The following is a 24,564-nucleotide window of genomic DNA, read 5'->3' as shown; positions in this document are numbered from 1 at the left end:
ATGTTTTCGGCTTTGCTACTGCAGCTTGGCTCTCTATAAGACTTGAAACCATGAGATGACCACAAACTTTGTGCACTGCATGGCTCAAATTTATAGAAAACTGAATCACAGAGAAGTAGGAAGCATGCTATTTTCTGAAGCAATGCAACCAAAACACTACTTGAGGGCAAGAAATCCTGAGCACCTGAGGTTTGTCAAGCCCTTTAACACATAATGCCAAACACCAGGCTGTATCTAGAACACCAAAACAGGAGCCTCATACCTTTCCGCACTGACCTACTACATGTGCAAAATGAAGAACACACATTCAACAGAGGTTAAATTCACTCAAAAATGAAAATCTATTTGTATTGTGTATCAATTAAAAAACTAAAGAGAGAAGTTCCCATGATAACACATCTCCAGCCTATAACCCCCCCCCCCCCCACCCAACTGTTCTCTCTGCTGCCTGTAGACCTCCCCACCTTACCACCATATTCTCTTGTCTTCTCCAGCTTCCAGGCCTTGGCACCACCAACACACACTCTTCTGCCTTCTCCAGCCTTTCCCGCCTCCTGCAGTGTTCTATCCTGGCTTTTCTAGCCCCTCCTGCTCCTCCAGGTCTTCACTGATCTGTTGGCTGCATGCTGCATTGGAACCTGGATGGGGGGAGGGGGAGTCTTGGTAGGTGGTGATTCAGTGCTGTCAGGGCTCCAGCAGCAGCATTAAATTCAGTGGCAGCAGAGCGAGCAGACAGTCCACCTGTTAATCAGCAAGTGATCAAAGTTGTATGTTTTATAACTTCTGACTGTCTGCTGATTGATGCTGGGTGAAAGAGGTGAAGCAATGACAGCAGTAAGAAATTTTTGGGGATGCCATTAACCTGTGACTCCCCCTGTTCCAATACCTGTGTTATTTGAAACATCTTTCTTCAAACAGCATCCGTGTCAAGCAGTGTGCAGTAAGAAGAAATTTAAAAGGAAATTTCCAGCGTTGAGTACTGTGCATTCCTTGAAAAGTATATGTGCCTACCAGATTTGTCTTCCCCCTATTCTCTACCATTTCCTTCTCCAAAAAAAGAAATTTCTATGGATCTGTAAGGGAAAATGCAAATTGATTTTTACTGTTAGGATGTTCTTCTATTTTTATCAGCTGTGATTATTCTGAAACTCATCCTTGTAGGCTCAGGGTGTGGTACATGGTGTAGCTGAAAATGTTGCTGTTGAGCAACCTGCCAACCGACCTGCAGAAAATGCAGTTGTGGGTGAAAACGCAGAGGTGGCAGAAGAGCCAGCTGATGAGGAGGAGGAAGACAATGAAGATGAGGAGGATGCAGTGGTTGAGGATGCAGCAGATGCAAATAATGGTGCTCAAGGTAATAACTTTATCACCCTTCAGTTTGACTTTTGTTTAAAATTTATAATCTGCAAATCAAAATCTTCTTGACAGGTGAAAAAGCAACATTTGAAATCATAATAAAAAATGACAGGACCAACATATATACAATAAATCTGCAGTTCTCCCAAAAGCAATATCAAACACTTGAGCCTCCTAAATTGAAGAATGCCTGTTTCAAGTTGTAGTTCGAGAGAGGAAAAATTTTTATTGTAAGAAAACTTTGAACACCTAAGTGAATTTTTTGTAAAATATATCAGCGGCAATTCACTTTTTGTTTGTTTGTATAGTTGAAATAAGATGAAGGTATCAGATTGAAGTCTTACAGATTGAAGTGAAATTCAGTGTTGATGAGTCGGAGAAACTGAAACAGATCTCTGTAAACCTGGAAGATGTAATGGGGCAATTTGACAAATTGAAGAGTAGCGAATCACCTGGACTGCATAGTATACATCGCAGAGTACTGATAGAATTGAAAATGAACTTGCAGAGCTATTGTTAGTAACAGAGGCCGACCAAAACTGTTTTTTTTTTTTCCTTTTGTATTGGCGAAACAGAAACTGTCTAACCACTTTCGGCCGAAACCGAAACTGCAGTTGACACTTACCTGGTTTCAACCGAAACCAAAAACTAAAGTTCAGTTGTGTGAATATGAACCAATGAGGCTCACTGGAGATTGTCAGCGCTTGTAGTTGGCAGCCCACTGCTAAACCTACAGGAGTTTATTACCCTCCCAGTCCCAGGAACTGCAAGCACAGACTGACAACTGGGAGAGCAATTTTAACAAGGACTTCTCAACAAGTCTGGTCCATTTAGTTTCCCAAATCAATGCAGATGTAGTTAAATGTTTTCTGAGTCAGAACCTTAGTGAGAAGGTGTTTACAAAAATCTAGTAAACATGATTTTTTTTTTTTTTTACTTACACAAACAGTGCACAAGTAAAGTAGCATTGAGATGTTTCCCATTTGTGTATTAATTAAAGGATAAGCATGATATAGATTCTTAACTAAAATAGAGTAAAGGAGTCCAGACACAGTCTACAGTGCAGACATTTATCAGCCTGATGCACAATCCAGAATAAAAAAGCACACTGTTACTGAATGTGAGGACTGTATGCTCTGAAAAATTACAATCAAGAGTAATACACTTCTCAAATGATTTTCTAATATATAAACCTGAGTTCATTGTAATATCATTTCCCTACTACACTATAAGCTGACCAGTACATGTACTTCAAGATAATCGTTGTAGGTTCTTTTCTCATAGAATCTTGTTTATGCATGCCATAATTTTGTTTAAAATGCTGCATCTTCATCATACCCAGCAGAACCTGGAAATCCTTTAGAATCACCCAAATCATATCCAAGCCAGAATATATGTAATTTAAATAATGAAGGACCATATTTTACCTCAAAGCAAAATAACCTCCACACACATGGACCTCAGCTATGAAACCTGAAACTAAAAGCCACAGTTCTTTTACAGTGGCTGACTTTGTGTCACATTTGGAATGACAGCTGATGTCATATCTCCACAGAGAGACTAATTGCTAAGGAGCATGTCTTCCCAAATCTACAGACTTAAATTCCTGCTAAATTTTGGTATCACAAGCATTTATTTGGAGCACTCTATTTACCTTGTAAACTAGTGTACAAGATCATAACTGCATTACTTGAAATCAGGGGCGTAGCTACGGGTGGGCCTGGATGGGCCCAGGCCCACCCAGTTTAGCCTCAGGCCCGCCCGCCCAGAAGCAGATCCTTATCTTGACCGTTTCCCGCCCCTGCCGCAGCGCTTCATTTAATGTTGTCGGCGCTACCGTTAGTTTCCCACCCCCGCGGCGGCGCTTTACACTTTACCTAACAGCCAACGCTACAGATGCAGCGCTGACGTCCGTGTCCGACGTCCTGCTCCGGGGCCTTCCACGCTGATGTAACTTCCTGTTACGGAGGCGGGACGCGGAAGGCCCCGGAGCAGGACGTCGGATTCGGATGTCAGCGCTGCATCTGTAGCGTTGGCTGTGTTAGGTAAAGTGTAAAGTGCCGCCGCGGGGGTGGGAAACTGTAACGGCAGCGCCGACAACGTTAAATGAAGCGCTGCGGCAGGGGTGGGAGAGGGGTGAGGAAGTCAGTGGGGTGCTGCGTGCTGGCCCAGAAGTAAGGGGAGGCAGGGAGGGGAGGGAACAGAAGGGTGCTGGACTTGCCAGGGGCAGAGGGTTGGAGGGAAGGGAGAGAGGTTTTGGGATTTGCAGAGGGGAGTTTGGAGGGAAGGGAAGAGGTTTTGGATTTGCAGAGGGGAGGTTGGAAGGAAGGGGAGAGGTTTTGGAATTTGCAGAGGGGAGTTTGGAGGGAAGGGAAGAGGTTTTGGATTTCCAGAGGGGAAGTTGGAAGGAAGGGGAGAGGTTTTGGAATTTGCAGAGGGGAGTTTGGAGGGAAGGGGAGAGGTTTTGGATATATAGGGGGGTGGAAGGAAGGGGAGAGGTGCTGGATATGCAGGGGGGTGGAGGGAAAGGGGAGAAGTGCTGGATATGCAGAGGGTTGACGTGAAGGGGAGAGGTGCTGGACATGTATGGGGGCTGGATGAAAGGGAGAGAGATGCTGGATGTGTGGGGGGGGGGGGGGGAGCGGAAGGAGAGGTGCTGGATATGCAGATGATGATATGCAGAGGGAAGGGAGAGAGATGCAGGGAGAAAGAGCCAGATGCATAAGGGGAAGGAAAGAGAGGAAGAGAAGCTGGTTGGGGGGTGGGATCAGAGAGGAGAGGGACACATTGGTGTGGAGGAGGGAGAAAGGGGACATAGGGAAGTATACAGATACAGAAGGGAGATGATGGGCATTAGGTGAGAGCATGGGGACTGGGACACAAATGTGAGATGCTGTATGGGGATAGCACATGGGCACGGAGGGGTAATGCCTGACCAAGGGGGGGAAGGGGACGGGGATATGGAATAGAGATAAAATGCTGGACACTGGAGAGGGGGGTATATGGACACGGGGGGGGGGGAAGATACTAGACAAGGGAGAGAATAGGAACGCAGAAGGGATATGCTGGGCATGGGGTGCATAGGTGCACAGAGGAATGATGATGGATGAGGGGATATGAACACAGGGGAGATAATGAACAAGGAAATATAGGAAAACAGAGATGGGAGATGGATGATGGACATGAAGAAAGAAGAAATGTCAAATAGGAGACCCTGGCAAGTGAGTTAAGAGAAGACAGAGGGAAGCAGAAACCAGAGACTGGGACCAATATGATTTGAGAAAAAATGACCAGACAACAAAAAGGTATAAAAAAAATATTTTATTTTCAATGTTGTGAATATAATATGTTGGATTTGGAATGTACATCTTGCCAAAGTTGATGGTAAACATGGCTGGGGTCCAGGACAGAAATCTAGGAAAGGACCCCAAAGTCCATTACCAGGCTGCGCCTTCAGCTTCCAGCATGCAGGCTTTCTCTGGCCAAGGAACCAACCCCTAACACCATCCCTGGCATGTGCCATCTTTATATTTTGCACAGGAGCAAATGCCTTTCTTTCTTGTTTCTCTGGTGTTGTACTACATGCAAGGTCTAGTTTCTTGGGGTTTCCATTTAATTTATATTTCTAGAGTTTGTGGTCACTTATTCTGTATTTGGCATTTGTGTCTTGGGTGTGTGACTGAGGTATTCTGTTAGCATGAAGTTTCCATGTAGCATTCTGTAGTAATTTGGCTTGTTCAGCTTTCCTGATAAATGTATTTGTATTGTAGGGCCCTACTATAATATTTAAGGCACTTCTTTTTCATAGGTAGGATCTTTGTTTTTGGAAGTTAGTGTTGGCATGGTAGATTTGCTCAAGGTTCTGAGTGACTTTTGTTTTATAGATTTTTTTAAAGTTAATTTATAATATGTCTGTAATTGAGATTACACTAGAAAACAAAATTTCTTTATATGATGAGTTTTATGGAGAATTGTCCTTGCTGTGCTCTGTATCCATTGTTGGTGGAGGGCCAGGAGGTTCTCTGGATGCAGAATGTGTTTGGCTTCAATACCATATGTGTTGGAGGACCATGGCTCAGTGGGGCTGAATAGTGCAGTCTATTGTACTTCCCTTAGCTCTAAATTGGCCTGCAGCCACTGAAGCCTGCACTGCAACCCTCATTGAAGTTATGGGGAGTGGGGTAGGGACAGAGCATGGGTGCATCAGGTTTGCTGTTTTTTTCTTTTTCAAAAAAGTTGGCAACTCTAGTGCCCACCCAACCAACCTGTTGGCCCACCCAAAAATTGCCTTCTGGCTACGCCACTGCTTGAAATCACATTACAGAAAAAAAAAAGACTGCAAAGATTAGCTCCCCCTCACCCCCCCCCCCCCCAAGACTACCTTACAATCTCTTGTGGTCTAGTGGTGTAGTCAGGGCAGGAATGAGCCCCAGTCGCTCTTGTCCATGTCGGGTCTACTCTCAGAATAGCTGCAGTGACCTATTGTGGCAGCCTTGTGAGATTGCCACTAGAGGTCATGGCAGCCATTATGAGACCAGAGCCAGCATGGACAGGAATGGCTGCTTATCAGTCTTGCCCAAACTACACCCCTAGACTGTCGGGGATTGTAAGGTAGACCCAAGGGGAGCACCTACAGGAGTTGAGGGGGGGGGGGGGGGGGACTCCTGTTCGGAGGGTAGGGAGGGAGACAAACAGGTCAAAGCACAAATTTCTAGTTTTTTACTGAAACTGGGCAGAAAAAGAATTTTGGGACAGTTTTGGCACCATAACCAAAACTGAACTTTGATTGGTCTCTAGTTAGTAATATATAATTTATCTTTAAAATCAATCATGGAACTTGTTGACGAAGGATGTGGTAACAGTGTATCTGGATTTAAAAAAGATTTTGACAAATTCCTGGAGGAAAAGTTCATAGTCTGTCATTCAGGTTGACCTGGGGGAAGCCGCTGCTTGCCTGGGATTGGTAGCATGGAATGTTGCTGCTATTCGGGTTTCTGCCAGGTATTTGTGACCTGGATTGACCATTATTGGAAGCAGGATAGGTTAGATGGACCATTGGTCTAACCCAGAATATCTGTTATTTTCTTATATAATACCAGCTTTTAACATGGATTCCAAAGGTGATCTGGGAAATTATAGAACTGTGAGCCTGATGTCGGCGCTGTGCAAAATGATAGAGACTATTGTAAAGAACAAAATTACAGAGCATATACATAAGCATGGCTAAATGAGACAAAGCCAATGTGGATTTAGTCAAGGGAAATGTTGCTTCACCAATCTACTACATTTCTTTGAAGGGGTGAATAAACGTGGGTAACAGTGAGCAAGTAGATATTGTGTATCTGCATTTTCAAAAGGCATTTGACAAAGTACCTTCTGAAAGACTTCTGAGGAAATTAGAAAGTCGTGGGATAGGGGGTAATGTCCTATTGTGGATTAAAAACTGGTTAAAAGAGAGTAGGTTTAAATGGTCAATAGCCTCAATGGAGAATGGTAGCTAGTGGGGTTCTTCAGGGGTGTCTGCTGTGACCGCTGCTTTTTAATATATTTATAAATGATCTAGAGATGGGAATAACTAATGAGGTAAGTAAATTTGCTGACGGCACAAAGTTATTCAAAGTTGTTAAGTCGCAAGAGGATTGTGAAAAATTGCAAGACAACCTTATGAGACTGGGAGACTGTGCATCCAAATGGCAGATTACATTTATGTTTAAATATATTTTATTGAAGAGACAACTTCCATTTTGCAACTAACACAGAGAAATAGAACAATTACCTTTGCTCTCCAAGAACATTTTACATTTTTCTTCCCTCCCTTCCTCCCCCCTCCCCCCCAAAGTCTCCAACAGTTTATTGATGGTACTTCAGAAAGAACATTTTCAAGTAACAAATGGAGATAAGACATACAGTACAAATGCGTATGCGACTCTCATAGAATAGAACAATTTACCATTAAACATTTCTCCCAGTATTCTCCTCTTCCCTCCCAAAAGTCCCTCATAAACTGCTTTTCACATTATATTGAAGTCCATTTATGACCCTCTAACATAAAACTATATTGCAATGCTGCATCACAAACATAAATAGTGGAGCCCTCAACTATCACAGCAGTATTTAAAAGTCGCTGCTCTAGCAGAGTGCCTGAACTCTGATGACACTCCACCCTAATTTAGTAACCATCTATTAACCCCCCCCCCCCCCCCCCCCCCATGGCCCTATCCAAACCCTCACTATGAATGCAATTTCCCATTTTCTGTGTCTTTATTCTTCCTGACTGTTCACCAAACCAACAACAAAAAAAAAAACCACACATCTCTTCCTATCAGAGCTTGTTAAATATTAAACTGCGAGCTTTATGTGACAAGGATTGTATATAGGGTTCCCACACCGCCAAAAATGCTTTTCGCCTTCTGGGGGAAGACCCCACCCCCCTGCGCTCCAACAATAAGAGTTCATGTAATTTGTTCCTCCAATGCCAGTAATCTGGTGGGGACCCACTCGTCCATGCGCCCATTATGAGCTTCTTCCCGACCAGACTGGCCTTGCGAATGAGCTGCTGGGTCCCTCTACCATGAAGTCGAAATACTTCATACTTATCCAATAATACCCCCTGAGGTGAGAATGGTATCCGTAGCTTCACCAGAGACTCTAGATAAAGAAATATCTGCTTCCAAAATGCCTGAATCTTATGGCATGCCCAAAGGGAGTGCACTAGCGTACCCTCCCCCTGCTCACATTTCGCACAAAGCGGATCTGCAACCCCCCCCAAATTTGAATAATTGACTTTTGGCCATATACGCCCTGTATATTATACGGTACTGACACTCCCGAAGACCCGCATTAACCGACAACTGGGGAATACGAGCTATCAATTTAGGGAAATCTAATTGCAAGTTTGGTTGTCCCAAATCTACTCCCCATCTTTGGCGAATACCCTCCGTATTCCTCTGTCCCTCCTGCACCCCTATAGCTTTCTGCAGGCCCGATACCGACAACCTATCTCCGGGGACTATCCCAAAAAAGGCCCTAATTCTACGCCCATGCCCACTTTCCAGCTTACTTTGGTTCAGAGACCGTACGTAGTGAGCCAATTGATGATATGTGAATAGGTGATTCATACAAATGCCTACTCCTAAGGCTCCTAATGATAGGATCTTCCCCCTTGTATCCAGAACATGCTCAAGCCTCGTGATCCCCAAATCTGCCCATTTGCAAAATATTTTATTTTCAGACCCTGGGGCAAATTGTGGGTTGTCCTGCAGTGGCAGTAGGTCTGATACATCTGCCTCCAAGCCCCATATCCTATTCAAGTCCCTCCAAACCTCCCTCAAGGGGCCCAATAGCACACTATTTTGCATGTATATCGGAATTGCTCTCCTCTCGCAATGCAATAAATAGTGTGGATGAAACGGTTTAAAAAACTCATATTCCATATCCCGCGGTGTATAGTCCTGCCTCCCCATTAGCCAGTCCCCTAAGTGGCGCAGCAGACAAGCTTGGTTGTATCTGCGGATATTAGGAAGTCCCATACCTCTCTCCCTCCAAGAGCCCATGAGTAAGTTCAAAGGAAGTTTCGGTTTAGCATCTCTCCATACAAACCCCCTCAGGTACCTATAGAGCTGACTCAGGTCTTTACGCCGAAGCCACAGGGGTAGTACCTGGAATGTGTATAGCCACCTCGGGAATTCAGCCATTCGAAACAGATGTATCCGCCCATGTAACGTAAGCGGTAATGTCCCCCACAAGCTCAATCGACTCTTTAGCTTATCTAACAGATGATTGAAATTTAGTTGGTATAACAGGGACGTTCTCATAGAGACTCTCACTCCTAAATAAGGAAGAAAATCCGAAGCCCACTTGAGCGGGAATCCAGCTCCCCACTCTGTCTTCACACTTGTGTGAGCTGTCAATGCCAAAGATTTAGAATAATTGATTTTGAGTCCTGCAAAATCGCCGTACTCCTGAAACAATTCCAACAGAGCTCTCAACGATCGAGCTGGGTGTGTTAGATGTACTAATATGTCGTCCGCGAACGCGGAAACCTTGAACGATGAAGTGCCCCATGTCACCCCCTCCACTTCTGGGTGGTTCTCAATTTCCCTGATCAAAGGGTCCAGAGCTAACACAAACAGCAATGGGGACAATGGACACCCCTGCTGGGTGCCTCTTCTGATCTGAAACCGTGCCGAGTTCTCCCTGTTGACCCACATGTAAGCCTGTGGGTTAGAGTAGAGCGCACCCACTGCCCTCCGAAAGTACCCGTCCACTCCGACTCTTTCCATAACCGTGAACATGAAATTCCATATCACCCGATCAAAGGCCTTCTCTGCGTCAAAACTGACCAACAGGGAAGGCCTTTTTCCGCCTCTCCACAATCTCCAGGGATGCCAATAGTGCTCTAACATTGCTCCCCACCGATCTGCCTTTCACAAATCCCACCTGCGGGGGCGCAATCAAATCTGGCAATACTCGTGACAGCCTGTTGGCTAAAATCTTAGCATAAATTTTGACATCACAATTTAGCAGAGAGATGGGCCTATACGACTCTACCTCAGACCCATCTTTCCCAGGCTTCAATAACACTATTACTTTTGCTACGTTCAAGGCATCTGACATTGCCCCAGAAGTTGCCATGTCATTGTAAAGATTTAACAGAGGGATTGTCACCTGGTCTTGGATTAACTTGTAATATGCTATGGTATATCCATCAGGCCCCGGTGCCTTTTGTATATTACTCTGCTGGAGTGCCAGCATCAGCTCACCCTCTGTAATTGGACCATTTAAATATACCTTCTGGGATTCTGACACCCGAGGTAAGGCCTGGTTAGTCAAGTACAGCATACTGTCTTCCATTGTGTCTAGTGGCTCCCTGTACAATTTCTCATAATACCGTTTGAAACATTCTGCAATGTCCTTAGCTTTTCTGCGAAGCTGGCCACCTTCATCTTTTACCTCCAAAATTCCCTGGGTACCTCTTTTCCCCCGCACCAATCTCCCTAGCAGTGCCCCAGCTTTGTTACCATGGATAAAAAATTGATATTGATAATACTTATGAGACTTAACAGCCCTCTGATGGAGTAATTCATTCAGTGCTTTCTGAGTGGCTAAAAGAGCTCCCTTCTCCCCAGGTGTCATACGTGTCCCACATCTAATCCTCTGTGAACGGACCTCCTTTTCCAGTCTGATGATCTCTTTATCCCTCATCTTCTTGGCTCTAGCCCTATAAGCAATTATCTCTCCCCGTATCACCGCTTTTGATGTTTCCCAATATAAACTAGGTTGGTTTTGATGTTGCTTATTGTGAGTTGCATATTCCTTCCATTTGTCATTTACATATGCTTTAAATTGGGAGTCCCAAAATAGCTCAAAGGGGAATCTCCAACCTCCCCCTCCTCCCCCAGACCCTAGACCCTGTAGCTGGAACCAGATGATTGAGTGATCCGAAACCTCGCACGGCCCTATCTCCGCTACTTGTACTTTTGAAAATAGAGTTCTCGAGATGAAGAAGTAATCTATACGCGATTGCGTAAGATGTGCTCTAGATGTATGAGTATAGTCCCTTACATTCGGGTGTAACACTCTCCATACATCAATCAAATCCAATGTGGAGCAGAGAAAGGGCAAGCCCCCCACCCCTGGGCTCTGACCTGAAGCCGAGGGACCTGTTTTATCCATCTGAACATCATACACCAGATTAAAATCTCCTCCCAGGATCACATTTCCCCCTTGATAGGGACCCAACAGCTCAATGAGGGATCGGTGGAACTTACGGTCATACACATTGGGTGCATACACATTACATAGAATATACATAGATTGCCCCAATTCCACTTCAACTAGTACATATCTGCCCTCGGAGTCCCGCTTGACTCGTTTTATCCGAGCCTGTAGGCCTTTCCGGATTAATATCAAAACCCCCCCTTTCTTACCTACCGCTGGGGATCCTATTGCCTGTTCCACCCATCCCTGCTGAAATTTATTGTGCTCCTGAGTTGTCAAATGTGTCTCCTGTAACAAAGCAAGATCTGCCTTGTGACGCCGCAGGGCCTGCAGCACCTTGGTGCGTTTAATGGGCGAGGATATCCCCCCCACGTTCCAGGAAATTAATTTAACTGATCCCATCGGTCAGTAGGACTCCTGTGCTATATATAGATTGTTGAACTCTCCCTGTGAGACCGCACCCCCCAGCCCCTGGATGCAACCTCCATCCACCATTCCATTGGAAACAGAACATTTCACATCTCTCAACCTTTGCTGCTCGGAAGGAAGAATTACAATAAGAAAAAAACATAACAAACCATACTAGACACAGAAAATATTTAGGCATATACTTATACTCCCCCTCCCTCTTCCCCAGCCCCTCTTCCTTGGTAACTGCGTCCTCGCTGAGAACTGGTCACGCCCCCTGCCCCTCCCCTCACCCGGCGACCTCTCCTTACAGTATAACTTTTAATAACTCAACTTTGGAAAAAGTTTTCAAATTATAGGCATATCGCTTCTAACTTGCCCTCATGCCCACCAGTAATTGACACCTTCAGTGCACTGTCCTCTGCTGCTCCTGGTGCGTTTTCCTCAGTGATCTTCTCCCTGCGGCTTGTGTTCCTCTCTGCATAGATCTTTCCCCGCCGGGCGCTGACCTGGCAGATTGCCAGATACCTCTCCGTCACCGCTCTCCTGCTCGCGAACTTCCATTCGGTTCACAAATTGCTTCGCCTCCGCAGGGGATGTGAAAAAATGTGGCTTGCCTTCAAACTGGATGCGCAGCTTGGCGGGAAATAGTAATGCAAAACGTGCTTGCCTCTCGTAGAGCTGCTTGCAGACCTCCGTAAACTGTCTGCGCTGGGCCGCCACCGCTGCTGAAAAATCTTGGAAACAAAGTACTGTAGAAGCTTCATACTGGATCTTGCCCCGCGAGCGCCATGTATGTAAAATATCCTGCTTGTGGGTATAATTCAGGACTCTGCATATTACAATTCTTGGTCTCTCTTTCCCTTGTCTGGTACTGCCCAGCCGGTGTGCCCGCTTAATCTTCAAACAGTTTTCCAGCTCTTTCTAATTCAACGCTTTAGGCAGCCATTTCTCCAAAAACTGCCTGAGATCCACTTCCCTAATGGACTCAGGCAATCCCACAAACCTTAAATTATTACGGCGTGAGCGGTTCTCTAAGTCTTCAAGCTTGGACTCTAGGCTTTCCAGTCTTTTTAGCATCTCTTTCTGTAGGCTTTCATGCTGCATACTTTGGTCTTCCATATCAGAAAGGCGCTGCTGAAAGCCTGACATGTCCGTTTTTAAGCCTTCTATTTTTCCGTCCAACTGCTCGATTTGGTCTGAGATCCGTTGCAATTTCTTGTCCACCGATACCTCCAAGAGGCTCGATACTTCCCCTGCAATCTGTCGCCCAGATCGAGCTCAGCGATTCACCCGAGGAGCCTGCGTCTGCCATTTTGTCATCTCCCACGCGGCTCCTCGCTCCTTCCTTGTGGCTCGATTTTGACGCCATTCCAGCCCGTTTGCAGCGGCGATTTCGATAGATTTTGTTGTAGGGGAGTTCCCACTGCTCTTGCGGCGCTTTCGCTGAGTTTCCCCCCGATTTTGATGTCGCTACGGGTCGATGTTATCTGGGGATCCGCGGAGCTGCTACGTGCGGCGTCCTCCCCTTAGCCTAGCATCACGTGACCTTTGGCAGACTACATTTAATGTTAGTAAGTGCAAAATGATGCATGTGGGAAAGAGGAACCCAAATTATAGCTACATGGTACAAGGTTCCACATTAGGAGTCACTGCCTAGGAAAAAGGATCCTAGGTGTAGTCATTGATAGGTTGAAACCCTCTGGTCAGTGTGCTTAAGCAGCTAAGAAAACAAATAGTGTTGGAATTATTAGGAAAGGAATGAAAATCAAAAATAAGAATGTTATAGTTCCTTACATACAGTGGTGGAAATAAGTATTTGATCCCTTGCTGATTTTGTAAGTTTGCCCACTGACAAAGATATGAGCAGCCCATAATTGAAGGGTAGGTTATTGGTAACAGTGAGAGATAGCACATCACAAATTAAATCCGGAAAATCACATTGTGGAAAGTATATGAATTTATTTGCATTCTGCAGAGGGAAATAAGTATTTAATCCCTCTGGCAAACAAGACCTAATACTTGGTGGCAAAACCCTTGTTGGCAAGCACAGCGGTCAGACGTCTTCTGTAGTTGATGATGAGGTTTGCACACATGTCAGGAGGAATTTTGGTCCACTCCTCTTTGCAGATCATCTCTAAATCATTAAGAGTTCTGGGCTGTCGCTTGGCAACTCGCAGCTTCAGCTCCCTCCATAAGTTTTCAATGGGATTAAGGTCTGGTGACTGGCTAGGCCACTCCATGACCCTAATGTGCTTCTTCCTGAGCCACTCCTTTGTTGCCTTGGCTGTATGTTTGGGTCATTGTCGTGCTGGAAGACCCAGCCACGACCCATTTTTAAGGCCCTGGCGGAGGGAAGGAGGTTGTCACTCAGAATTGTACGGTACATGGCCCCATCCATTCTCCCATTGATGCGGTGAAGTAGTCCTGTGCCCTTAGCAGAGAAACACCCCCAAAACATAACATTTCCACCTCCATGCTTGACAGTGGGGACGGTGTTCTTTGGGTCATAGGCAGCATTTCTCTTCCTCCAAACACGGCGAGTTGAGTTCATGCCAAAGAGCTCAATTTTTGTCTCATCTGACCACAGCACCTTCTCCCAATCACTCTCGGCATCATCCAGGTGTTCACTGGCAAACTTCAGACGGGCCGTCACATGTGCCTTCCGGAGCAGGGGGACCTTGCGGGCACTGCAGGATTGCAATCCGATATGTCGTAATGTGTTACCAATGGTTTTCGTGGTGATAGTGGTCCCAGCTGCCTTGAGATCATTGACAAGTTCCCCCCTTGTAGTTGTAGGCTGATTTCTAACCTTCCTCATGATCAAGGATACCCCACGAGGTGAGATTTTGCGTGGAGCCCCAGATCTTTGTCGATTGACAGTCATTTTGTACTTCTTCCATTTTCTTACTATGGCACCAACAGTTGTCTCCTTCTCGCCCAGCGTCTTACTGATGGTTTTGTAGCCCATTCCAGCCTTGTGCAGGTGTATGATCTTGTCCCTGACATCCTTAGACAGCTCCTTGCTCTTGACCATTTTGTAGAGGTTAGAGTCTGACTGATTCACTGAGTCTGTGGACAGGTGTCTTTCATACAGGTGACCATTGCCGACAGCTGTCTGTCATGCAGGTAACGAGTTGATTTGGAGCATCTACCTGGTCTGTAGGGGCCAGATCTCTTACTGGTTGGTGGGGGATCAAATACTTATTTCCCTCTGCAGAATGCAAATAAATTCATATACTTTCCACAATGTGATTTTCCGGATTTAATTTGTGATGTGCTATCTCTCACTGTTACCAATAACCTACCCTTCAAATTATGGGCTGCTCATGTCTTTGTCAGTGGGCAAACTTACAAAATCAGCAAGGGATCAAATACTTATTTCCACCACTGTAGCTCCATGGCGAGACCGCACCTCTGCAATTCTGGTCACCGCATCTCAAATAAAATATAGCGGAATTAGAAAAGGTACAGAGAAGGGTAACAAAAGTGATAAAGGAGATGGGATGACTTCCTATGACCAAAGGCTAAAATGGCTAATGCTTTTTAGTTTGGAGAAGAGATGGCTGGGGGGGGCGGAGGGGGGGGGGGGGCGGAGTATGATAGAGGTCTATAAAATAGTGGAGTGGAACAGGTAGACGTGACTCACTTGTTTACTGTTTCCAAAAATACTAGGACTAGGGAGCACACAATGAAGCTACTAAGTAGTACATTAAAACAAACTAGAGAACATATTTCTTCACTCAACATGGTAATCAATAAGAGGTGGACTAACACGGCTACCACACCTCTTCACTCAACATATAATTAAACTCTGGAATTCATTGTCAGAGAATGTTGTAAAAACAGCAGGTTTAAAAAAAAAAAAAGGGTTGTATAATTTCCTAAGCAAAAGTTCATAAGCCATTATTAAAATGGACTTGGGAAAATCCACTGCTTTGTTCTAAGGTAAGTAGCATAAAATCTGTTTTACTGGTCTGGGACCTTGCCAGGTATTTGTGACCTGGATTGGCCAGTGGCATAGCCACAGGTGGACCCAGGCCCACGCCCACCCAGCAGTGGTGCACCCTTGTCAGTGCTAGAGCAAGCTAGTCTTCCGTGTCCACCTTTCTCTCTGCAGCTGCTCCCAAATCCACTGCTCATTTCTAAGATAAATAGCATAAAAACTATTTTACTGTTCTGGGATCTTGCCAGGTATTTGTGACCTGGATTGGCCCAGGTGCTCAGGCCCACCAAGCAGCGGTGTAGTCTTGCCAGTGCCAGAGCAAGCTGGGCTCCCGCATCTGCCTTTCTCTCTGCTGCCGGCTGACCCAGAAGCCTTCTTTTTGCCGTGTCTTCCCCCCAACTATGATGTAATTTCCTCTCTCTGCTGCTGCTGCCGGCTGACCCAGAAGCCTTCCTTCTGCCGTGTCTTCCCCCCAACTATGATGTAATTTCCTAAGAGGAACGCGACAGAGGGAAGGCTGCTGAGTTAGCCGGCAGCAGCGCAGTGATTCTTACACGCTGCCGGCAATCCTTTGAAAGGTGCTGTGATACTCCCGAAGCTGCACTGGGGGGGGGGGGGGGGGTAGGGTTGGAGAGAGGGAAAAATGTTGGGGAGGGGAGGGAGAGAAGAGAGATGCTGTACAGGAGGGGGGAAGGTAGAGGGAGATGTTGGATCGAGGGGTAGAAGGAAGTGAAGAAATGCAGGACTATGGGTGGGAAGGAAGAGAAGGAGAAATGCTGGCCTCTGGGGGAGGGGGCAAGAGAGAAGGGACAGGAAGATGCTGGGAGGAGGTAGAGGGTGGGGGAGGAGAAAGGGAGCAGATGCTGGGCTAGAAGGGTTGGAAGGAGGGAGACATTTGGATGGTGGAACCATGTGGGAGAGGTCAAGGGGGGGGGGTGGGGTGGGGTGGTAAGGAAATGAACTAGAGGAGGATAGTGATTACAGGGGGTAGAAATATAATGGGGAGTAGATTGAAGGCTGGGGAAGGATTGAGATGGGCAATAGAGCTAGTGGGTGAAAGGAGGAGATGAAAATCTGATAGGTATCTGAAATGTAAGGAAAGGGGTTAGAGGGTGAAATTTGAGTGGACAGAACAGGAAAGAAAAAAAAGAGAGAAAAGAGCTAAAATGGAAAGATCAATGTCAGAGGCAAGTGTAGTGAGGGAATGGAATGAGTGGAGAAAAGACAAATGAACAGCAGCTGCTTGAAGGAGAATTAACAAAAAGGCAGGAAAGTGGAAAAGAGAAACTAGAACCAACATGATGGGAAAAATAAAATGAAAAGGCATTTCATTTTGATTTTATTAACTGAAATATGTTAGGTTGAGAAATGTGTATAGCTGATGTCATTTTATTGTGTCCAGTAGAAAAAGAAATACATTTCTGTTTTTATTTTTCCCATCAGTACATTCGTGGTTCTGTGTTCAATTTTTGTCTAACACATTTTATTTCTAATTTGTGATCCATTATTCTGTATTTGGTGAGAGTCTGTCAGTATGATTGTAATAGTAGGTGGGAGAATTGGAGGGGAGGCAGTGAAGAGAGGGAATTAGGGGGGAGTGGCAGCTTTATTTTCTGCCCTGGGCCCTAACATGTCTAACAATAGTCCTGACCCTTGCTGTAGCTGGTGTGGATTCCTAAGTGCCATCAGCTGAGGACCACCTCTGAAGGCAGCCAAAACTCCCTTCTAATAAGCTTGGCAGATGGCAACAATATCCTTGAGCCATCAATAACTAAGCTTGCGTAGGGTGCCAGCATTGGTGACTCAAGGAGTTATTGCTGCCTGCCAAGCATGGTAAAAGGGAATGCTGACTTCAGGGAAAGTCTTCAGCTAACAAAGCTTGGGGGATCCTCATGAGCTAAAGTATATTTTGAGTTGGGAGGGGGCAGGGGCAGAGAGAAAATTTTGTTCCCACCCAAAATTGGCTGTCTGTCTACGTCATTGGATTGGCCACTTTTAGAAACAGGATAGATACTGAGCTTGATGGAACTTCAGTCTGTCCCAGTATGGAAAGCTTATGTTATGTATGATTAGGACTAATATACACTGTCCTCTTTCCATTTTCTGTTACTTCGGGATGTAGTTAAGAGTGCCTTGTAAAAGTCTTCACATTTTTGTACAAGTTTCACATTTTTATGGCTGAAATCTACATTCAAAATGCATTGAAGTGGGAGTATATTTTAACTGATCTACACAACAGCCTCTACACTTACAGTATGGAATACGAAAAAATGTGAAAAAAAAAAAAAGAAAATCTTTATTCCATAATTGAGTACTTTATTGAAAAGCATGTCCAAATCAGCAATGAAAAAACAAAAATATTTCAAACAGTATAAAATAGAGACAAAAAGCGGTTCTCGGTCATTTCCCGTTTGCCAATTCCCATCTGGAAAATTGCCACCTAGGACGATTACCACCTTCTCACTCCCATCCATATTGTAGCAAGGGAGGATCATCAGTCGGTCCTTTGATGTTTTACCTCCTGTAACATAGTAAATGACAGCAGATAAAGACCTGTACGGTCCATCCAGTCTGCACAACAAGATAAACTCCTTTTACATGGTATGTGATACTTTATATGTATACCCGAGTTTGATTTGTCCTTGCCTTTCTCAGGGCACAGACCATAGTTTCGGCTTGTTTGAATGCAAGTGTTCCATCAGGAGTCGCTCGCCAGTAGAGACCTTTCGTCCGCATTGAAAATGTCACGAGGTGCAAACTCGTTCAAGATGGTAGGAAGAACTGAAACAACCCAATTTTCAGCACCAAAGTCATCAGCGTCTTGTTTTTCACCATGCTGTTACTTGAATTTTATGCTGTTCCTCTCCTTCCATCTTTCCAACCATCCAACAGTGGCTTTGAATTCAGTTAGTCCAAGACTTTCAGCTAGCTGGTTAGCTTTCTCCATAAGCAGTGGACCACTGACAGAAAACTGTCTGCTCCTCACTTGAGAAAATCACCAAAGAAGAGCATCTTCTACCTCCTCAGCTTTTCCTGCCCTTTTTCGTTTCCGTTGTGGATTTGTATTGTTTTGCCAGTCTTCCAGAAGCTAGTCTTTCTGCTTCAATATATGTGAAATTTGACTGGGATTGACACTATATTCTTTAGCAATAGATGCTTGACTTTGTTTGTTTTCTAATTTTTTAAGAACTTCTATTTGTTCAGCCAGTGTTAAAGTCTTATAGTTGTGAGACGATGACTCCAGTGTACACTTCTTTTGCTTATTCTGCCTGTGGCAGTTAAAAGGGGCGGTAAATTTGAAATCTCTTTGGTTGTCACGCGCCAGTCGGCTTCCATATTCCATGTGTGCGCTTATGCGGAGTCTTTCCTGCAGAGGAGCGGTCTTAAACCATGCATATAAGCGAATCTTGCACTTTTCAGTGGTGCGCTAAACCGAAGTTTGTCCCCATAGAAATTGATGGTGCCAAAAATGGGACCGAAGTATGGCATGCAGTTAAACAGAGCATGCGCTTATCCGACGTGCACTTAAATGGAGTGCACTGAATATATATATATATATATATATATATATATATATTTTTTTTTTTTTTTTCCCCCCCACAAAATATTACCAACACATCCACACCACACCACTTCGCATAAAAAAAAATACTGTGCATAAGAAGAAAAAAAACACTACAGAACACTAACACAAGAAAAAACAATGAAAACTACATTCCATTAAGAAATAGCCTTGGAGGAACAGTTCTAAGAGGGAATTTTCCAGGCGGCAATTAGTGGGTTGGAACTGTCTGGGTGGCGGCTAGCCTGCTACTCAAAAAAAACAAAAACAAACAAACATAGCTGTTGGAATGCCCTCCCGCAGGAGGTGGTGGAAATGAAAACGGTAACAGAATTCAAACACGCGTGGGATAAACATAAAGGAATCCTATTCAGAAGGAATGGATCCTAAGGAGCTTAGCCGAGATTGGGTGGCAGAGCCAGCCGGTGGTGGGAGGCGAGGATAGTGCTGGGCAGACTTATACGGTCTGTGCCAGAGCCAGTGGTGGGAGGTGGGGCTGGTGGTTGGGAGGCGGGGATAGTGCTGGACAGACTTATACGGTCTGTGCCCTGAAGAGGACAGGTACAAATCAAAGTAGGGTATACACAAAAAGTAGCACATATGAGTTTGTCTTGTTGGGCAGACTGGATGGACCATGCAGGTCTTTTTCTGCCGTCATTTACTATGTTACTATTTCTAACCCAAGGGAATTGAGCTTTGTCATCCCTGCTCCCCCTTCTGGCCCTCGTCTGCCATAGCAGCTGCTCTTTCCAGTCCTTTCCCCCCTCCCTTCCACGTGGGGGCCATACCGGTTTTGGGACCTACCCCCCTTATCCCTTCTCTCAGGGCCTTGTGGGGAATGTAGTCTGGCCCCATACCTCCTCCTGACCTGCTTAGACCCTCCAACCTCCTTACAATATATATATATATATATATTTCTCCGAGGACAAGCAGGCTGCTTGTTCTCACGACTGGGTTGACGTCCACTGCAGCCCCCAACAACCGGAACAAAACTTCGTGGGCGGTCCCGCACGCAGGGCATGCCCACCGCGCATGCGCGGCCGTCTTCCCGCGACCGTTCCCGCTCAGTTGAATGACAAGCAAAAGAATGAGTAAATGCAACTCCAAAGGGGGGGAGGGAGGGTAGGTGAGAACAATCAGCCTGCTGTCCTCGGAGAACACCTGCTACAGGTATGTATCATTTGCTTTCTCCGAGGACAAGCAGGCTGCTTGTTCTCACGACTGGGATATCCCTAGCTCTCAGGCTCACTCAAAACAAGAACCCAGGTCAATTTAACCTCGCAATGGCGAGGGCATAACAGAAATTGACCTACGAAGAACAACTAACTGAGAGTGCAGCCTGAACAGAATAAATCGGGCCCTGGAGGGTGGAGTTGGATTCAAACCCCAAACAGATTCTGTAGCACCGACTGCCCGAACCGACTGTCGTGTCGGGTATCCTGCTGGAGGCAGTAATGTGATGTGAATGTGTGGACAGATGACCACGTCGCAGCCTTGCAAATCTCTTCAATAGTGGCTGACTTCAAGTGGGCCACTGACGCTGCCATGGCTCTAACACTATGAGCCATGACATGACCCTCAAGAGCCAGCCCAGCCTGGGCGTAAGTGAAGGAAATGCAATCTGCTAGCCAATTGGAGATGGTGCGTTTCCCGACAGCGACCCCTTTCCTATTGTGGTCGAAAGAAATAAACAATTGGGCAGACTGTCTGTGGGGCTGTGTACGCTCCAGATAGAAGGCCAACGCTCGCTTGCAGTCCAGTGTGTGCAACTGACGTTCAGCAGGGCGGGTATGTGGTCTGGGAAAGAATGTTGGCAAGACAATTGACTGGTTCAGATGGAACACCGACACCACCTTTGGCAGGAACTTAGGGTGAGTGCGGAGTTACTACTCTGTTATGATGAAATTTGGTATAAGGAGCATGAGCTACCAGGGCTTGGAGCTCACTGACCCTACGAGCTGAAGTAACTGCCACCAAGAAAATGACCTTCCAAGTCAAGTACTTCAGATGGCAGGAATTCAGTGGCTCAAAAGGAGGTTTCATCAGCTGGGTGAGGATGACGTTGAGATCCCATGACACCGCAGGAGGCTTGACAGGGGGCCTTGACAAAAGCAAGCCTCTCATGAATCGAACGACTAAAGGCTCTCCAGAGATGGCTTTACCCTCTACACGATAATGGTAAGCACTAATCGCACTAAGGTGATTCCTTACTGAGTTGTTCTTGAGGCCAGACTCTGATAAGTGCAGAAGGTATTCAAGCAGCTTCTGTGCAGGACAAGAGCAAGGTTCTAGGGCCTTGCTCTCACACCAAACGACAAACCTCCTCCACTTAAAAAAGTAACTCTTTTTAGTGGAATCCTTTCTAGAGGCAAGCAAGACGCGGGAGACACCCTCAGACAGACCCAACGAAGCAAAGTCTACGCCCTCAACATCCAGGCCGTGAGAGCCAGAGACTGAAGGTTGGGGTGCAGAAGCACTCCGTCGTTCTGCGAAATGAGAGTCGGAAAACACTCCAATCTCCACGGTTCTTCGGAGGACAACTCCAGAAGTAGAGGGAACCAGATCTGACGGGGCCAAAAAGGCGCTATCAGAATCATGGTGCCGTGGTCTTGCTTGAGCTTCAGTAAAGGTCTTCCCCACCAAAGGTATGGGAGGATAAGCATACAGGAGGCCGGTCCCCCAATGGAGGAGAAAGGCATCCGAAGCCAGTCTGCCGTGTGCCTGTAGTCTGGAACAGGACAGAGGCAGTTTGTGGTTGGTCTGAGAGGCGAAAAGGTCCACCGAGGGAGTGCCCCACTCTCGGAAGATCTTGCATACCACTCTGGAATGGAGCGACCACTCGTGCGGTTGCATGACTCTGCTCAGTCTGTCAGCCAGACTGTTGTTTACGCCTGCCAGGTATGTGGCTTGGAGAAGCATGCTGAACTGGCAAGCCCAACGCCATATCCCGACGGCTTCCTGACACGGGGTGAGATCCGGTGCCCCCCTGCTTGTTGATGTAATACATTGCAACCTGATTGTCTGTCCGAATTTGGATGATTTGGTAGGACAGCCGATCTCTGAAGGCCTTCAGTGCGTTCCAGACCGCTCGGAGCTCCAGGAGGTTGATCTGAAGATCCTGTTCCTGGAGGGACCACAGACCCTGGGTGTGGAGTCCATCGACATGAGCTCCCCACCCCAGGCGAGATGCATCCGTCGTCAGCACTTTCGTGGGCTGCGGAATTTGGAATGGACGTCCCAGGGTCAAATTGGTCCGAATGGTCCACCAGTGCAGCGAATTGCGGCAACTGATGGACAGACGGATGACATCCTCTAGATTCCCGGTAGCTTGACACCACTGGGAAGCTAGGGTCCATTGAGCAGGTCTCATGTGAAGGCAAGCCATGGGAGTCACATGGAGGCCATATGACCCAGGAGTCTCAACATCTGCAGAGCTGTGATCTGCTGAGACGCTCTGGCCTGAGAGGCAAGGGATAGAAGTAAATTGGTCAGGCAAGATTTCCCCACACAAAAGCCGTGCTGACCCGGTCTCAGTAATCCATGTCCTCGGATGTGCTTTGTAATTTTGTTTTTAATAATAGCCTCTATCATTTTCCCCAGCACTGATGTCAGACTCACCGGTCTATAATTTCCCGGATCTCCCTTGGAGCCTTTTTTAAAAATCGGCGTTACATTGGCCACCCTCCAATCTTCCGGTACCACGCTCGATTTTAAGGATAAGTTGCATATCACTAGCAGTAGCTCCGCAAGCTCATTTTTCAGTTCTATCAGTACTCTAGGATGAATACCATCCAGTCCAGGAGATCTGCTACTCTTCAGTTTGCTGAACTGCCCCATTACGTCCTCCAGGTTTACTGTGAAGTCAGTAAGTTTCTCCGACTTGTCCGCTTGAAATACCATTTCCGACAACGGTATCCCACCCAAATCTTCCTCGGTGAAGACCGAAGCAAAGAATTCATTGTCTCTCCGCTGCGTCTTTGTCTTCCTTGATCGCCCCTTTTACCCCTCGGTCATCCAGCGGCCCAACCGATTCTTTTGCCGGCTTCCTGCTTTTAATATACCAAAAAAAAATTTTCCTATGTTTTTTTGCCTCTAATGCTATCATTTTTTCGTAATCCCTCTTGGCCTTCTTTATCTGCGCCTTGCATTTGCTTTGACACTTCTTATGCTGCTTCTTGTTATTTTCAGACGGTTCCTTCTTCCATTTTCTGAAGTCGTTTCTTTAAGCCCTAATAGCTTCATTCACCTCACTTTTTAACCAGGCCGGCTGTCTTTTGGACTTCCGTCTTTCTTTTCTAATTCGCGGAATATGTATGGCCTGGGCCTCCAGGATGGTATTTTTGAACAGCGTCCACGCCTGTTGTACAGTTTTTACTCTCTCAGTTGCCCCTCTAAGTTTTTTTTTTTTTTTTTTTTTTTTAACCGTTCTTCTCATTTTATCATAGTCTCCTTTTTTAAAGTTAAACGCTAACGTATTTGACTTTCTGTGTACAGTTACTTCAAGGTCGATATCAAAACTGATCATATTATGATCACTGTTATCAAGCGGCCCCAGTACCATAACATCCCTCACCAGATCATGCGCTCCACTAAGGACCAAGTCTAGAATTTTTCCTTCTCTCGTCGGCTCCTGCACCAGCTGCTCCATAAACCTGTCCTTGATTTCATCAAGGAACTGTACCTCTGTAGCGTGTCCCGATGTTACATTTACCCAGTCTATATTTGGATAATTGAAGTCACCCATTATTATCACATTGCCCATTTTGTTCGCGTCTCTGATTTCTTTTATCATTTCTGCGTCTACCTGCTCATCCTAGTACACTCCTATCACCGTTTTTTCCCTTTTATACATGGAATTTCAACCCACAATGATTCAAAGGTGTGATTTGTGTCCTGCTGAATTTGTAATCTATCTGAGTCAAGGCTCTTGTTAATATACAATGCTACCCCTCCACCAGTCCGGTCCACCCTATCACTACGATATACTTTGTACCCCTGTATGACCGTGTCCCATTGGTTATCCTCCTTCCACCAGGTCTCAGTAATGCCTATTATATCCAATTTTTCATTTAGTGCAATATATTCCAACTCTCCCATCTTATTTCTTAGACTCCTAGCATTTGCATACAGACATTTCAGAGTATGTTTGTTGTTCCTATTTGCATGATGCTTAGTACCTGACACTATTGATTTGCCATCTTTTGTCTGATCTTTAGTTGTATTTAAGGGCACCTGGCCTACCACGCTCTGTTGTGCACCTCACTATCCAGAAACCCTATCTTCCCTGTTTGTGAGGTATCTTTGCAAGATACCTTTTCCCGAACCATGCGCTTTTGAGCGACTGTCGGCCTTCCCCCCATTTCTAGTTTAAAAGCTGCTCTATCTCCTTTTTAAATGCCGACGCCAGCAGCAAGATAGAATTAACCCTTATGTGCTTTGGATTCTGCTAATCTTTGGTCCTTTGTTTCTGAAATCTATTAAATCGAAGTCAGTTGAACCAAGAGTTGACTGTACTTGTTTTTGTTTGTGAGTGGTTTTGGCATTAGCATACTGACAAGTTCCAGGCTACACT

At 45.7% G+C, this 24,564-nt stretch overlaps 1 protein-coding gene across 1 annotated transcript in view; it reads left to right on the top strand.

Annotated features, from left to right (window-relative positions):
• The window catches only part of LOC115471506 (E3 ubiquitin-protein ligase MARCH6), a 350,986-nt gene that overhangs the window by 96,291 nt on the left and 230,131 nt on the right, over positions 1–24,564 (top strand). Inside the window, exon 7 of the mRNA XM_030205152.1 lies at positions 1,162–1,354. Coding sequence (XP_030061012.1) covers positions 1,162–1,354 — 193 coding nt within the window. The remainder of the gene's footprint in view (positions 1–1,161; positions 1,355–24,564) is intronic.

This window comes from Microcaecilia unicolor, chromosome 1, assembly GCF_901765095.1.
Source record: "Microcaecilia unicolor chromosome 1, aMicUni1.1, whole genome shotgun sequence".
Classification (NCBI taxonomy): Eukaryota; Metazoa; Chordata; class Amphibia; order Gymnophiona; family Siphonopidae; genus Microcaecilia; species Microcaecilia unicolor.
The sequence above is the reverse complement of the archived record's forward strand: the minus strand, read 5'-3'. Positions and strand labels throughout refer to the sequence as shown.